This window comes from Pyxicephalus adspersus, chromosome 2, assembly GCF_032062135.1.
Source record: "Pyxicephalus adspersus chromosome 2, UCB_Pads_2.0, whole genome shotgun sequence".
Lineage (NCBI taxonomy): Eukaryota > Metazoa > Chordata > Amphibia > Anura > Pyxicephalidae > Pyxicephalus > Pyxicephalus adspersus.
The window spans coordinates 116,207,947-116,226,289 of NC_092859.1; the positions used below are offsets into that span (position 1 = coordinate 116,207,947).

Sequence of the window (18,343 nt, forward strand, 5' to 3'; positions counted from 1 at the left end):
ATTGTTTATTGCAATCATCTAGTTCCATGTAAGCAAAATCAGTGCTTTTAAATTTCCCTTGTGCATGATTGGATATTCAAAGTGAACAAAGCTTTACTCTTTCAAAGTGTATCTAGGGGTGCCAGTAGTAACAAATCCTTTGGCTTTGACTTACACTTTGAGTAATTCATCAAGTTCCTGCAAAGCTAGAATGAATAAGATATACCGGTACATATTTATTCACTTACTTTTAAAATCCTATCATTGCACCCTTTACCTCACTACTTTTTGAAATGTTTGCGCCAAGCAATATATTTCCTTTTTTCTGTATCACAAAATAGTCTTTGCTATATAACTATATTTTTGACAAGTAATTGTAATGGCTTTAATTCACATGAAAATAATTCAGCAGAATTCTAATTCCTCCTAAATAATAACAAATGTATTTTTCTGTTACATTCAAAGGGATGCAGTATAAAAGTTTTAGCATTTGCCAAAAAAGAATGAATGCAAACAAGGGTTGTGCCAAGTCCAGAATTTCATAACATAGGACTGGCTAGTTCTTTAGCCAGAGTCAGTGGACACTTCAGAATGGTTTCCAGATGGATGATAATTTACAGAGAATATGCATTGAACAAATATGCATTCTAAGACTATATGCAAAGAAAAACTTTTCTCCTGACAATCAGTGACTATTGTAGCCCTTTGGGATTTTTTTTTTGTTAACCACTGAAGTTAACAATGCTAATGTTAACTGAACGGAAGTTAACTGAAGTTAACCACTTGCTAATATATCACAAGTCAATTAGTTGAGGTTGCCATCCTTCTACACAATTTTGTACAAAAAAAAAAATTGATACAGACAAAATAAATAACACAGAAAAATGTATTTTATAAAAATGTTTATTTACTAATTTACTGTGCTTTGTTTTTATCAGTGTGTTGTACAAAATATGGTTGACTCACTAGGAGATACTCCTCATTTAGCAAAATGAATGTTCTGTTGCAAATTGGATGTGTTTACCTTGAATGCCCAACTATGCAGGAGAAAATAATATATAATAAAGTTTTATTTGACTGGTAATTTGAAGTGAACATTGTAAAGCAAGTGAACATCCTTGAATCCTTTAATAAATCAACCTAAATATTTAGTGTATATGCTATTACACGGAACATTGATATTTGTCAGGAATATTCTAAAAATGGATAATTCCAAAAGGGAATATTCTAAAAATGTACTATATAAAATTTAAACAGAAACTGTGCATTCATAGGACAATGGTGATACCCCCTCTAGGAATGGGTCCATGATATCCTGGATTCCTAGAATGTCCTAAGCCTTTGGGGTTGAATGACAATAGGAATCATTCAACCCAGTAGACTGAAAAATCGAGTGGTGGAGTTAATTAGTGGATGCAGGGGACAATGTAGGAGGGCAGATGGGTTTTGCAGTCAGAGCTGCTCTTATGTTTTAAGTCCTTGTTGGATGAAAGGGATGGGGAGGGGGTTGGGATGGTTGGAATTATTTACCCACTCTTTTAAATCATATCTCTTAAAACCTTCATGCCATGAAGATACAGAGTGTTATGATAGCAGAAAAAAAATATAAACTTTTAATTACGTATGTGTATGTGTTCACATTTGCACACATGTGTATATATAAAAATCATCCAACAGTCATTCTCTTTAGTTTAAGCTCATTTTTTCTCATAAAACAACCTCTTCTGTTACATATCTATACATAGACATGCAAATAAGTATATTGTAAGTAGTATTCGGGACAAAAGTTCTTCTTTAGTCTCCAAACACCAGGGGCTGCAAGAAAAGTCCAGCTGTGCCCAAGATGCAGACTAGCACGAAAACCCACAGAAAGATACGATCAATGACCATGGCAACGTATTTCCAGTCATCCTCTATCTGAAAGGAATAAACAAAATAAATATAACTTCATATTATGTTGCTTACAATGGGTCTGAATTTTAAAGCTTTCTACAACTGGAGAAGATAGACTATCATGGGTGAACCAGGGTGATCCAGCTAACCTTGAGATAGATTCCTTAAAATCATTTTCTATTAGCTGGCAAATGTTTCCAATCCTGGACCAGATCCATTCCAGATTTGCTGGATCACTGGTTCAGCTTGTGTCTGAAAAGAATTTCAAATAGCCTTAATGATGTTCTAAAAGCCCCCTTTAGTGTGTTATATAGAGTCTGGGGTAGACATAGAGAGGTGCAAACTGTGCAGTTGCATGAGGTTCTAGTACCCTCCCCAGTTTCAAAGGGCTCTCACAGGGGTCCCAAGTTACTTCAGCTGTGGGGGGGGGGGGTACCAAGTGAGTTCTGCACAAGGGACCACTGTTGGCTACACTCATGACTATAACAAAAACAATATTAGTACAATATATAAAGTAGAATGTAACAGCAAAGCATGTAAAATGCAACAATCAAATCAAAAAGTTATAAAAATTACACTGTAGTTCAGCTATCAATTTGAGCGTGCTTCAGGGTAGTTATAATATGACTGATGAATTTGGTAACTTCAAACTCTTAGGCCTAGTTTACACTAGGGATGTTTAACTCTTGCCCCTGGGCCAAATCTGGCCCGCAATGAATTTTTTTTGGCCCCCAAAGGAATCCTAAATATGAATTGCAGCTGGCCCACCGCTGAGTTGAAATAGTGCCGCTACTACAGTTCCTGGCATCACTCACGTCTATAGACGCGAGTGGCCTCTCTGCCTATGCGTGGCCCTGCATTGGACTGTTTTATAGACGCAAGTAATGCCAGGAATTGTAGTAGCGGCATCACTCGCATCTATAGACCAGCGGCCTCTCTGCCTATGTGTGGCCCTGCATTGGACTGTTTTATAGACGCAAGTAATGCTGGGAATTGTAGTAGTGGCATCACTCGCCTCTATAGACCAGCGGCCTCTCTGCCTATGTGTGGCCCTGCATTGGACTGTTTTATTGATGCAGGGAATTGCAGTAGCTGTGCTATTTCAGTGAAGAGGGAGTTCCAGCCACTCATAACAATAAGCCCCCCATTGGACAGTTTTTTTGACGCAGGGAATTGTAGTTGCGGTGCTATTTCAGTTTCAAGTTTGGCCCGCAACTTTGTTTAAGTTTTTAATTTTGGTCCACTTTGAATTTGAGTTTGACACCCCTGGTCTACACGTTACATGTGTTTTTAAAAATGTCCGTGTAGACTCCGTGTAGGCCTTAAAACAGTCTGGATAGAATAAAAAGGTGTCCAGCTCCAGTCTTGGCTCTTTTACAGGCAAGGATTTCATATCAGTAATTTTTACTATACTTTACTAAATTTACTTAGAAAAATGCATAAAAAGTGTGAAGATCCCTTTTTATCTTTAGAGTCAGATACCTATTGTGGAATTGTCAATACCTATTGTCCACTCCACCCTCTTCTCCAGATCCAGATCCTGCTTGGTATTGGTGACACTGTGCTCTCCTGGTTTGCAGCCTATTTATCTGACTGCTCCCAGTTTCTTTCAGTAGAGACTCTTCTTCTACCACACTCCTCCCTACTGGTTTTGCCCAAGGGTCGGTCCTATGACCAGTGCTCTTCTCTCTCCACCACTCCTAACTTGACAAGCTCAAGTGCCCTTGGACTTGTAAAACCTACTGTCTGCAGATGACATACATATACCTATCGACCTCTTAGACTGTAAGCTCTTCGGGGCAGGGTCTTTTCCTATCCCTGTGTCATTGTTTGTATTTGTCATTTGAAGCCCCTATTTAAAGTGCTGAGTAATATGTTGTTTTTTTATACATAGTTTATTAATATTATTATTATTATTAATATTAATAATAATAATGATGATAGAAGCTGCAAACTCTGGTTAGGGCAGACATGAAGACAGTATCATAACATACTGGTACTGTGTGGTATAACTTGTTATTTTCTGTTTAAAGCGGAAGCAAACTGAAAAAAAAACTCACCTTTACCTTTGCAGATCTGTCGATTCCTAGATTGTTTCCTGGATCAGGTCCTGCATTGTCCCTTTATACTCTTTCACCCCAGCATGGAGGAGGCGCAGCTATCTTCTTTGCCTTTCTTCTGCCTTCTTCGTACGTCACCCAATCTTGGACTGCGCAGGTGCAAGATCGGGTGACACACATGGGGAAAAAAAAGTGCAGTGAGATTGGCATTTTTTTTTACCCCATTGAAGAAAACGCTCCATCTGCGCATGCCTGTAATCGGGCATTTGCAGAAGTCTCATGGGAACCATACACCTGTATCCCAGGAGGCTCTGCGCTTCCATACTGTGGGGAGGGGCTTTACCCTTTTTTTTTTTTTGCTTAAACATGCTAGCTGGATGTAAGCCCAGCTTCAGCGAAATGTTTTTGTTATGATATGTTTTGCTGCCTCTGATTTTCAGCTATGGAATTACCAGTTTCTTTAGTCTTAGTAGTCTTGGTTTATATCTGGTAAATCTCACTAGCAGGATAAGTGGTAGCCATAACTGACATACATATACAAAGCTAAAATAAAATGGTTTTGCTTAAAGTTTCAAAAACATGACATCCAGACACGTGTAGAAAGGACCTTACCTCTTTAGCTTCGTTTTGCATCCTCATGTTCTCTGCAATAAAATGTACATTTTCAATGGCTTCCCTTATCTCTAAGGATAACAAGGAATTTGTCCCCATATTGTCAATAGAGTCTAAGCTGGACCCTCGCGTAAGGTTGCATCCAACATCCGAATTATACATTCTCTTCATCTGTCTGCATGCACATGAACTGTCCTGACAAAACAGCTGGTCATTGCAGCTTCTCATCTCAGAGCTGCAAATACTGGTCACGTTGAAGATGTCCACATTTGTGAGTGACTTTAGGACACTTTGGTCTTCTTTAGATGGTCTTGTCATGAACATGACTTTGGGGAGTTTTTCCAGGAAGATGTTTTTAACCCAGCAAGGCATTGTGTGAGTTTTGGGAGTTCTGTAGTGAACATTTAACACAAACACAGTTATAACAATAGAGAGAGTTACAAATATCATTGTGAAAAGTAGGTATTCGCCAATGAGGGGGATCACCAGGGACGTTGAAGGGATGATTTCAGTAATTACCAGGAGAAATACAGTCAGTGATAAAAGAACGGACATACACAGTGTGACTTTTTCTCCACAGTCTGAGGGTAAGTAGAAAACCAAGATGGTCAAACAAGAGATGAGAAGGCAGGGGATAATAATGTAAATAGTGTAGAACAATGGGAGACGTCTGATATATAAGGAGTATGTGATATCCTGGTAAATTTCTACACAACAATTGTATTTGATTTCATGCTTGTATCCAGGGGCACTGATAATTACCCATTCTCCACTCTCCCAGAAATCTCTTAGGTTCATTTCAGAGCCAATCATAACTAGATCAATTTTTGCTTTATCGTATGTCCAGGAACCGAATTTCATGGTGCAGTTCTGATAGTCAAAGGGGAAGTATGTCACATCTATCCAGCAAGAACTCTTGAAAATAGCTGGGGGAATCCAGGTTATATCTCCTGTGTACTTTAGTATAGCCTTGGCTTTGTCATCGACTTGAAAAACTCCAACCGCACTAAAAAACACAAATATAAATAAAAAGAAGTATGATTTCAAGTTAAAGAGTTCATTTAAGCTTCCCACAAATACCATTTTTATTAGATTGCATTTGTCATTAAAGGACACTCCAGTCCCAAACAATATTTCAATTTTAGAGGATGCTGGTATATTCAATCACTTACCATTGGATCCTTATGTCCCTCAAAATCTGGTGGCTAAACAGGTAGTCCCCGAGTTAAGGACATCCCACATACGGACGACTTCTAGATACGAATGGGGCTTCCCTGCTGGCTCATGTGCAGGACGGAGGCTTGATGGGAGGAGGGGGGCGGTTTGCAAGACTTGCAGAAAAAATCTTTTGCTAAACACAGCTGAGCTTTTCTGCAACATCTTGTAACTCTTTAATGACCAAGACAAACTCTGAAGTTGTTTCTTTTTGCATATCAAAGCTTGCTCCAAAAGTTAATGAATGTCTACGCTCCATAAAGTTTTTTTTTCTTGCCTTTTTTAGTGAATTACTCACAGTGAGGATTGTTGAGATAAACATCTGTCCTAATTGCGTTTATTAAAATATACTGTATGTACCAGTTCCGACTTACATACAAGTTCAACTTAAGAACAAACCTACAGTCCCTATCTGTATCTGCACTCAGTAGGGGATATGCAACAGACCACACAAACTATCTATTGTCCAGGACAGCTTAGGGGCTAAAGGATATTCATAAAAGACAACTGTACCTTTTATTTACCATCCTACCCCCTAAGTATTGTTTATCAGATCAAATACAGATTTTTCTCCCTGGTTGTTTAGTTAGTTTAGTCCTCTTCCTACTGGGAATGCATACTGTAGCCCCAATAATTTCAAAAGATGAGCTGTGCACCACTGGACAGCTGGAGGGCACAATGGGCATTACTCCCCTATAGAAATAAATAGAGCTTCAGCATGAACGCATAAAAAGAAGAAAACTAACATTTGATTGGAAGACATTTTCACAAAAAGGCACAGTTTCTCTTTTTTGATTAGAATATTAAACAGAAATATTTTACTTTATATTAATTGAATATAATATATTACCATCCACACAAATATGTATATGCAACTTTCACATAAAGTCAACTGTGTCATTTTTATTGACAAAAAGCTCTCCTCCCCCTTGCACCTCATACCTCTCTCTGTGCTGGCCCAGCTTCTACCTCTACAGAAACTTTTATTTAGTTGTGGGCGAGGATAGCTATAGAAGAAAGAAGAATACTATATAGTGTTAGGTGAGACTAGGACTGTTGATATCACACCCAAGCTGACAACACCCAGTAACAGTCTCAGGTCTTTTGAATGGCTTGGAGAGGCCCTAAAACTAAATAACGTGCATAAAATATACTACATAAACATGTAATTGTGCTTAAAGACTTTGTTGAATCCTTCATCTGGTGACAGCATTTCTTTAAGCAAGAGTTTAGCAGTGGACTATATACATTTTCTGATTATGTATAATAGTATATTTATTAGTAATTGATGACCTTCAATTGATTAGTAATTGATGACCTTTAATTTAAAAAAAAGCACTAAGCTAACTAAACAATCAGGGAGACAAATCTGTCTAAAATACTGCAGTACACCACTTAAATAAGCAGAACCATACAGAATGTCCCTGCCCTGAATGTTAATCAGACACTGAATGGTCAATGTGGGGGTATATGGTACAGATTCAGCTTGATTTCTAATGAAGCAACAAATATTGCATCAATTTCCTGTAAAGAGTTACTAGGTGCTTAAAATGGCCAATTTTGGTTATTGATTATACACTATAAGCTAAGCTCACAAAGTCATGGACTCCAGTGGGATTTCTGCATCCTGAAACACATTATTATTAATTATTCAATATATGTCTGTATGTTACATGTACGGATATCCTTATTTTGTAATTGCTTTTTTAAATATTTTTTTTAGTTAGGAAAGAGGCAGCATTGTGTATCAGAGGTTAGCTCTGACCTTTAGAGCGCTAGGTCCCAGGTTGAATCTGGGCCATGGTGCTATCTGCATGGAGTTTGCACGTTCTCCCCGTGTTGGGTTTCCTTCAGGTACCCCAGATTCCTCCTACATTCCAAAGACATGCAGTCAGGTTATTTGGCTGCCCCCCAAATTGACCTTAAACTGTGTCCTCACCATTATTTTTTAACTGTGATTGCCATTTTGACCTGCTGCATCTTTAGTCTACTTAAAGTGCACCAGAGAATGCATCAAAGAATTATTAAATTCTTAACAAAGGAAAAACAAGTTTAAAAAAGTCCCCAACCTCTGTAGATACATGTACTTTAAAGTAATCCATTCTCAAAAAATTACATTAGGGCTCCAAAACCAACCTTTAGGTTTTTGCAGCTTTCAACACTGGGAGTGTTTTCTAGAAACAAATTGCTAAGTATCACTGTTGTATCTTTCAAGGTATCTTTGAGCAAACACCCTTTACCATCCAATCCACCCCACCTTTGTGTGTTGGGACCCTGTAGATGTACCCTTTGCTGGACAGCCAATAGGAAGTGCCCACAACATGCAAAAAGTGACAAGGACACTCAAAGGTGAACATTGTTGGAAGTACAGTAAATAGAGGAAAGGAGAGGACTGCCACGCAAATCAAATGGATTTAAAATGTATTAAAAATGAATACAGGAACAGTAAAGGGTAAATTAATGCTGAATGTCCATCATCCAGAAAATTAATGCAGGCCCCATCTGACTTGCTGTAGCTTCAAATGCACACCACATAAAGCTTACAATGTTCACCAAAGCTAAAGTAAGCAATTCCAGTATTTAAGAGATGGCTGTTCAATTGTGCAGGTGTAAAGGCTGGCATTCAGTTTTAAAGATGATTCTCCACAATGCCCATAGCTACATAGGTGAGTGAGACCTTGCTCTAAATAGCTTTATCCCCTTGTTCAGATTATGTAAATATATATCTGCATAGTCAGGGCACAGGTTCACTTTAAAAGGTCACTCCTGCTGTATGTACAGGGAAAATATACCCTGTTACAAAAATGTGAGTATCGTGTGACAATTTTATGTTGTTAAGGGGAGATTTACTATATGTATGAAATATTACATAACTTTGTAAATATACAACCTAGATACAGAAAGCAATTACTTGTTATACAGAACTATATCTGGCCTCCATATATTTGAAGATGGTATTCGTATAAACTCAATTCCTCCATATTGACTTGGATCCCATTTCAGCTTATAGTCATTCCATATCTGCAAAAAAATTAAAAAAAAGTTGTAAAGGTATGCATTTTTTAAAAAGTCTCATAAACTGATACTTTTCATTCTTTTCCTGCCCCCATCCTTTTCATTTTGCTAATTTAATCTCTAAATAAAGGCTGTTATATAGCCTATTTTAGACTCTTTTCTATGTGAAAAGACATATCACTGCTGGTAGGAGAGATTAGCAAGGTGCTGTGCATAGCTTTCTGAAAATATCAGCACAACGCCAAAGTACTCAATCAGCCCTGATTCAAGCTGTGTGCTGCTTCTTGGGTGAAACAATGCAAATATCAAAATTCTTTCATAGTGAATGTCAGTCTGAAGGAATGGGCATTCTTTACAAGACTGTATTTGCATACAGCCTTAGGTAATGAAATATACTGTGCAGCTCTTTATCATTAAAATTTACATACACCAACTTGGAAATTCTCAGTGGAGATACCAGCAGCAAAAGAAATAGCCTGCTTTGCACAATGGTGGAGGTAAGTACACTTGGAAGGTAAGTGTTCTATAACACACACCCAGCACACAGCAGATTATGCAGCTTTATGATCTATTGGCCTCAATTATTTTATGTCACTGACATGAAAAACATTTGCAGAATAAAATAGATAACCTCTGACATTCTTATCTACATGCTTGTTTTCAGGTCAGAGACAAACAGCTGGGAGGTCAGAGAGTCAGCATGACAGACAGTCAACAAGTATTTTTTAATTATATTTTTATATATTTATTTATATATTTTTATAAATCAAGGTGAGCAATGAAAATCCTCATATTTCTGTATTTCCTTTATCAGTGTTCTGTCTGATAGGAATAAGGGTTGTAGTATTAGAAAGGGGTTTTCCTAGGACAGCTGTATTCCTGTAGAGGGAGCCCTAGCACTGAACAACCATTGAATATCTTTCTAAAATATCTGCTTCATCTCTACTTGTGCAGATTTTAGAAAAACTGAAGCTATTTTAACATTTCTGGGAGCATTTAAAATAAATATTTAAAATGTATGCATATCAATGGAGATTTCCCTTCACTCTCTGTCTTAGAGATGCTACAAATTTCCAGCTTAGGTAGTTGTCACTATGCCTCCATCAGAGGTTTACTCTCAGCTCTTGTTCTGGGGGCAACAAATTCTGGGGTTTTCACCACGTACAGGACAAAAAGAGTGGGGTTTTTTTTCTTTGAGGACAAAGACCAAAAAAAAAAAGGAAGTAATACTCCTTCCATATTATATGCAAGTCTAAAAAAAAAGTTTTAGTTTTACATACACTTTAAAACACATATGGCTGTAAGTATGACATTTAGGATAGAAGCTGGCCATTATTACACCAGGGGCCCACTCTGTGGCTGCCCGACATATCGTGTGTGTACATATTGTGTGTTTATGTTCCATTTTTTAACAGGTGGTGGTGAAATTGTTTAAACAGAGTTCTGTTGTGCTGTGCTGCCTATACAGTACATGATGAATATTACCTGACCCCTGCACTGCATGTATGTTACTTATTTCTCACCTCTGCACTATTTACATTAACATACACCTTACCTATGCTCTACGTACATTACATACACCTGCCACATGTACTAAATAAACTATATACACCTGACCCCTGTGATATGTACAATATATACACTTGACCCCTGCGATATGTACATTATATACACCTGACCCCTGCGATATGTACAAAAATATACACCTGACCACTGCACTACGTACATTACATAAACCTGCCACATGTACTAAATAAATGTATACACTTGGCCTCTGCGATATGTACATTAGATACACATGACCATTGCGTTATGAGCATTACATGCATTTCACCCCAAATCATTAATTGGGATATAATCCATGGGGATACCCCTGGTATGTGCAAATAACAGATCTGATCTCCCACTTATAATTTTGTGTCTAAGGATGGAGCCAGTGTTGTCACTTTAGAGCAGGACTACAAAAAACATCTTTCTTTCCATCTCTTTAATGTGGAGAACAGAGGAAATAATGTACAGTGCTGCTTAATATGTTGGCGCTATATAAATACTGTTTAGTATTTTTAATATTAATAGTGGTTTAAAGAAGATATCTTGGAAGGAAATTGACATTGTATGACATACCCACAATCAATTCAGAGCATTTTTCACAAGATAAACAGGTATTTCTATACTTGTTAAAATGCCCTTTAAAAATGTAAACAAATTCAGACACCACTTCTAATGATGACTGGTATGCTGCAGCATATAACGTAATTATTGTCTGCTTTCACTGAATTAATCCCTGCCCCATGCTGCATAGGGAAATGTGGTACTGTGGAGAGTAATAGGGAGGGTGGTGTAAGGCTTGGTTGGGGTGTTGAACACAAGTGTTGGGGAATGGGGGAGGTGTATTGTTGGGTTGGGGGTTTATTACATTAGAGAGTGTTTATTTCTGAATGGGTGAAGTGATGAGGTGGGTTGTAGGCCCTTGTTGGCAGGATTTAGGGGTTTGGACTTTCTGTGTAGCTCCTGTGAGCTGACACTTTGCCAGCCACTCAGCTACCCACACCATTTCATTGCTTTTTAAAGAACCATCTCTTATACATTTTACAGCATGTGGCACCAGACTATACTGAACCACTTACTGTCACCCAATTCTTTCTCTATGGGCTGCTGTGGGTGAGGTGCTACATGTATTGTCCCACCAGAGAAAGCAGTTCAGGCGCATATAGAAGCAGTAACCTCACTGCAACATCACCACCAGTCTGAATACAGTCTTACCCTGAAGTAAATAATCAGTGACTTGTACAGTTCTGGAGCACAGACAGAGGCTGCAAACTTTACCATGCAGCACAGGATTTACCATGCAGCAAACAGCAGAAAATAGACAGATGAAGGTGCGCAGTGTGTGGAACCTTCACAGTGCCAGAGCCCAGAATAATATAGGTGGCAGAACCTACATGCCAAGGAATGATTGCACATGGACAGTAATAAACTGTGCAGAATCATAGGTGTTACTGGCTGCATTGCACATTTGTGCATTTGTTTTATTGTAAAGGCAAAACATTTTTTTTTGTTTTGTATAGTAGAGAAGGATTAGATTATTTTGCCAATTTAAAATCTGTGTCTTTGCTGTGGAAATTCTCCCACTTTATTTGTCTTGCTTGTCCTGGTGTCCTTGGAGAAAACCCAATATTTTGGGTTATCATCAGATGTAGGAAAACCGACTAACATAGGGATCTGTTCTGAGGACAACTGTCTATGATGGTATTTTAGTTTGCTTTAAGATTTCCTCTCATTTCCTGTTGAACGGGGTACAAGACAATACAACATACAGTTACAAGAAATCAACAACTTACATGTGTCAGCCACAGGTTAGTTTCCATGATCTGATTGACTTCATCCTGTTGACACAGCAAGAAAAACAATAACTATACTATAGCAATAGTTGTCAGTACTTTTACTGTATAATATAGATTGTTAAAGTGGAGCTCCAGACAATGCTAGTTTGCTTTTGTATGTGTGGGGAGATATGGAAACCTCTGTCACTTTTTTCCTGTCTATGTTCCCATTGGGGAGATTCGTTATGTAAGCAAGAAATCTTCCAACAGAAAGCCATGTCAAATATTAATGGTCTCCTCATTTTCAGGAAATCCCCAATAAAGTTTCAGAACATTCAAATGCACATATTTTCAGAACAGATCTATGTTCAATAAGTATTCACCATGAATGAACACATACACACTTGCATTTAAACAAATGTACCATTTTAAATAGCATGAAAATCAACATTAAAAACATAGTCACTTACCACTTTGACGAGCTGGGACATAGACACCTCAAACTGCACGATGACCGGATCAGATACATTCTCCACTGGTCGAATGTATGGGTTGTATTTTTTGAACAAATTTGTATATAACTTGTGCTCAGCTTCGGAGCAAACACACCCTGAAGACAAATCAAAATGTCAATGTTAAAAAGTGTTAGGTTAAAGAATATATATGATGGCCAATATCGGGCAGCAGGCTGCCTCAGAGGTTAGCACTATGGCCTTTGCAGCGCTGGGTCCCAGGTTTGAATCTCGGCCAGGACATCTGCATGGAGTTTGCAGGTTCTCCCTGTGTTTGCATGGGTTTCCTCCAGGTACTCCGGTTTCCTCCCACATTCCAAAAACATGCAGTTAGGTCAATTGGCTACCCCCAAAATTGACCTTAGACTGTTATAAAGACATATGACTATGGTAGGGACATGTGAGCCTCTTTGAGGGACAGCTGGTGACATGACTATGGACTCTGTAAAGCTCTGTATAATATGTCGGCATTATAAAAATACTGTCGAATAATAAATATGCTAGAACTAGCAAGAAACGCCTCTGTGCATCCTATTCCATTACTATCTGAAATCACACTTTTCTTTCTTGGTTGTATATATTAGATATTACTTGTACTGACTTAACACAAAGCACTTCTGCACCTCTCCCTAACTGTAAATGACAAGTCAGCAGATGGATGTGAGCAGTGTAATGTTTAGGACTATAAAAGTAACAGAATGAACTGTCAGGGGCAATAAAAACCCAAAATATGACTGTGCATCTAACCACCAACACATGGAGCTGCTGAATTCATAGCCCGCTATTAAATGTTAATAGGCAATGATTAAAAGAAACCTAAAGAAAGAGTGAATCTGAGCCTTATCTATGGACAAATGATAAATAAAATATTTACTATCCTACTAGGCTCTGTAGCTGCAGGTACGGTGACGCAATGGATTCTCAGATGTCCCCGATTAGAAAGCTAAAGGAGGAGCTTAGCTGTGAGAAAATCAGCATCAGTGCTTCTGCCATTAACTTGAGGATGATTCACTCCACAGCATCTGCAACTACAGTAGTCAGTGAGGATTTATATTTAGGTCTATCTTTGAGTAGTTATAAAATCTTTAAAATTGCTCCTTTCCCCTTGGATCAGATAATTAACTGTCAGCTGAATCCCTGAACTTGCACTTTTTTCCAATCTCGGCATGTCACCTCCCCTCTTGCTGAAATTTCCAAGCACAGCGCAGGTCTAGCAAACACGTCATTTAACGTGATAGCAGGGGTTATGAAGCACAGGCAAGAAATGTTTTTTTTGGTTAATCAATAGACCTGCTATAATATTACTGGTTTCACCTAGATTTTACATCCTGATACTCAGCAATGCTTGATTGCATTATTCATCTGGGTAAAGAAAAATGTATGGATGGAACAGGTATAAATGTTGTGTGATCATTTATTTTAAGTTACCCAATAAAACTTTAATCTCTTGTATGTTTATCTAGTCCATATTCACTACCAATGTATGCACTGAGGTGCACTGAAAGTTAGCTATAGTTTCATTGTTAATGCCATCTATAATCATTTTAAATCCATTTCCATTCATGCCTACTAAAATGTTTTGGTAAACCTGACCAAGAAAGCATCACTGCTTGACAAAATAGACATTGTTATTATCTAATCCTATCAGACAAGACATGTTTTTTTGTAATACCTTCCATTCTATCTCATTAGAATTGTTGCATGTTAAGTAAAATATACTAGATGATAATGCTTTCATTTGATTTGCTTCACCTGGAAGGATGGTAGAATTATGGACTAGTACATAAAGGACACAGCTTTTATAATGGAATGACTTCTAGACATGGTATTCACACTATGATTACTAAAACTAAAACAGATCCAACAGATCTTCTGAATGTGACTATGCATTACTAGATATTATAAAACCAGGTGACTACGATAGTACTACCTGTAAAAAATTGACAGGTAGAAGGGATTTAAGCCACCCTGAAGCCTTTTTTTAATAACTCAATAAAGGGTATGAATTAAACTACAATTTTCTTCAATAATCAATATCTAACATGGTACAAGACTCTACTACTGCTATGTAGTCAGACATATAGGTAATAAAGCCCACTGTATTAAAATGTAGTACATTGGGAATTTTAGCATGCACTAAAAATGTTCTTGTTTTAATTTATTCTTTTTTTTAGGTATATTGTCACAATAGTTCACTGTTAAATAAATAAATGCATTTAGCTTCCAACTCACATAATCTTCTGCTTTAAGGTAAAAGCTTTGCATGAACCCCAACATTTTGAACCTCAAATTTTAAAACAGTTTATAGCATCTACAAATGTGTTATACAATAGCAGAATATGTTGATGATTTATTAAATAAATATATATGATATTAGTTGGCTGTGGCAGTAAATAGGAACAGACACAATATAGGCAGGGGATTGGAGCTGATCAACATTAGCAGATATAAAGGGTATATATAAAAACAATAAATAAAATCACCAAACAATGTTATAAACATGCAGACACACCCATTTAAGTTTTAATAAAGCCAATTTCAGATATATATATATATATATATATATATATATATATATATATATATATATATATATATATATATATATATATATATATATATATATATGTATGAATTGCAACCAGTATATTATTATATTAACAATCAACTACACTGTTGTGTAATTTAATTTTAATATATGCTTCAATCGGTGCACTATATATTTTTACACACACACGAATGCCCCCCCCCCCCCCCCAGATGACTGTGTGTTACATCCTAAAATAATGAAGTAACACAAATGGTGAATATAAATTCTACTCACCCTTACTTAATGCCAAAAGTATTGTGAATACACACAGCCATTTCATTGTCTTCATCTTATGGAAAATATACAAATTCTGATCCATAGGGGTGTAGTCAGACACTGGCAGACGACATATAACAGGGGTCTGCACTACACTATCTGATAAACTTATGAGCAATAAAGCAGCCCTGTTTATAATGAAGTCCTCCTCCCCCAGCACAACCTCTCTGCTGTACAAGCATGAACAAACCACAAATTAGCAGCACACAACAGCTTGAAATATGCAACGTGTAACAAGGTTTGAAATTAATGTTCATTTTATCAGTAGTCTTTGTCGCATTATTTTTGAAAAGATAATTTAAGGTTTTGAAAATTAAGTAATGCTAAACACAGTCTTAATAAAATCATTAGGGTGAAAAAAAAAGTCTACTTACATAGCGTATGATATAATTTTATTCTGAGCTTAAAAGGGAAAATAAACCAGACGTTGTACCTCATCATTTTAATGGGCACTGTGTCTTTTATTTATAATAGTCTCTTATATAGAAATGTTCTAAATGCTATCTTTTTGACCTTTATAATGCCTGCATTGACTAATTCATGAGCTTTCTCTGGTCCGAGGCAGTCTAGAGAGAATTATTCTCCCTGCTCTGGTTTTTTGACTTATCCTGCAGGGAATAGCTGCCTATCAAATGCAAAGGTCTTGAAGAGATTCCAAAGTTTTAAGGCCGAATATATGGCCACCCAAAGTGTAGATATAGCACTCGTATTGCTGCACTACATGGTAGCAAAGTCTGGGCTCTGTAGAAGAAAGGGGAGCTAGATAAGTCATACCCCATATACAGTGTCTGAATTCTCCGATGACACAAAGGCATGGCAGTTGGTAGTAGTGATCTACCAGTTATTAGTTGTCCCATAGAAAAATCTGGTAGGGGAACATTTCATTTAGCACATTTGTGCCAGGGCAGGAAGAAAGGCCATACAACACCCTGAAAATTTGATGTTTTTGGTATTTTCACAAGAGTCCTTTAAAATGTCTTATTAGGAGTCCACCTTTTTCTGCAGGCGATCTTTTGGAGTTGCTGTCCACTACTAAACTTACTCAAAATATTCTGGAAAATAGCATCATGTGCTTAGTTTTCTTGTTCTGTATAGGTAAATATACTGTTGATTGTAATTGTAGATTGCAATATATTGTAAGCAATTTAGAAAACATAACATTTAAATGAATAGATGTAATATAAACTATACATAATAAATGAAAGATTTGCAGAGTCAGCAAAACATAGCTCCATCTCTGTTAAAATTTCATAATTACACATACTATATGCAATGAGAACACTTTTCTTACAAGCTATTAGAGACATGAAATGGTTGATAATTAAAAACTCTGTCCATAAAGTAATATGCGTGTATAGCTGCATAATGCACATGGCACTGCTTTCTTCAGTTATCAACTGCTACAAATAAACTACAGTGCATACACATAAAGTAAAGAATTAACCACAGTGTGCTCTTAAGCTAAATAAATGAATGGCTAATAAAAGCCATTTTGAAACTTCTGTTTTCTGCTTACACATACTGTATAGCATGTGTTATAAATCACATAAAGCACCTGAAATTTAAAATGAGGTATTTCAGCCAGTTTAAGGATCCAAACACAGATACATGGTAACAGGGTACAATAAAACAGATTCAGAATAAGCCAAACAAAAAAATGTCCCATGGAGGATATAAATCATTTGCTATGAAGTATGGGAGAGCTGATTTTTTGGCGAGGCTATTTCATGCACTACATGCCAACATCGTAAAACCCAATAACAAGGAGATATCACCATCCAATGCAGCCTTATCCTTAACAAACCCTTATACAATTTCCAGGTCTCATGGAACCCCTGCTATAACCAATCAGTAGGAAAAATGTTATTTGCATTGGTTGTCTGGGTAAAAAAAATCCCCCCCCCCAACATTAGTTGCCAGAATACCACTTTTACAGACAGCTGAAAAAGTAATTGGTTTCATGTAACCATGCTCCAGTTGGTACTGGCCCTGAAACTATACAGTTTCTTATGGGAGGTCAATCAGCAACAGCTCAAGGAACCCCTGACCACATCCGGGGGAATCCTAGGTTTCCACGGGACCGTGGCTTAGAACTGCCGAACTAACAAATCTGTACAACAATTCCCAAGGAGATGTCAACCTGAAAGGGTAGTTTATACAATGATGTGAAAGCAGCATGAAAACTTTGTTTAACAGCAGTTGTGGTCAGGCAAAAATGGGCACCAAAACCCAGCATCATACCTTGCTCCAAAATCTGCAGTAAAACAATTTCCCTTGCATCAACATGTGGTTGAACTAAAGATGTATTCCTACTTTTACCTAAAGAGAAAAGTGTGTTTAAGGGTAGGGGTTTGCTCTGTATTTACCCCTTACCCAAGTGTGTGGGCTTTAAATACAGAATGGGCACACACAGTTTGTAATAATGGAATACTGTGTCCGTTACACAATTCAAATTACACAACAACATGCATAGCATACCTCACACTGCATTTCATGCCTCTTACATCTACAACACCTAACCCTACATACATCACAGTGAGCCACCTCCTATTAAACCTCATCAGATCAATTCCATCACACTGCAGCCGGCAAACCACATTAAATACCGCAATAATGCACATTAGGCCAACACTGTTTTGTACATTACATCCAAAATATCTCTCACTTCAATAATTAACGCCCTGCACATATCATTACATCTGCACCTCACAGCACAGTACATTAGACTCATCTGACCGCAAGCGTCAGTGCAGTACATACAGTTTATCTCACTAAGCTGTCTTTCTCCTCCATTTGTAGGGCTTTGCCTTCTTTCATGAATATTAATATGCAACATAAAGTATATATGCAATCTAGATACTACCCACC

General features: G+C 37.3%; 1 protein-coding gene across 3 annotated transcripts; it reads right to left on the reverse strand.

Annotated features, from left to right (window-relative positions):
- Positions 1–865: 865 nt before the first annotated feature.
- On the reverse strand, positions 866–15,517 carry LOC140324273 (neuronal acetylcholine receptor subunit alpha-3-like). 3 transcript variants are annotated; one of them, XM_072402013.1, is made up of 6 exons: positions 15,434–15,517; positions 12,568–12,707; positions 12,116–12,160; positions 8,671–8,780; positions 4,545–5,550; positions 866–1,896 (listed from the first exon to the last, which is right to left on the reverse strand). In XM_072402013.1, exons 1-6 carry the CDS (start codon positions 15,486–15,488, stop codon positions 1,774–1,776), a joined length of 1,479 nt encoding a protein of 492 aa, XP_072258114.1. In that variant the 5' UTR covers positions 15,489–15,517; the 3' UTR covers positions 866–1,773. The 3 variants fall into 3 exon arrangements, 1 of the variants encoding a protein (XP_072258114.1); XR_011919518.1 differs by lacking the exons at positions 4,545–5,550; positions 8,671–8,780; positions 12,116–12,160; positions 12,568–12,707; positions 15,434–15,517 and adding an exon at positions 3,939–4,212; XR_011919517.1 differs by lacking the exons at positions 4,545–5,550; positions 8,671–8,780; positions 12,116–12,160; positions 12,568–12,707; positions 15,434–15,517 and adding an exon at positions 3,933–4,212.
- Between the last annotated feature and the right edge of the window lie 2,826 nt (positions 15,518–18,343).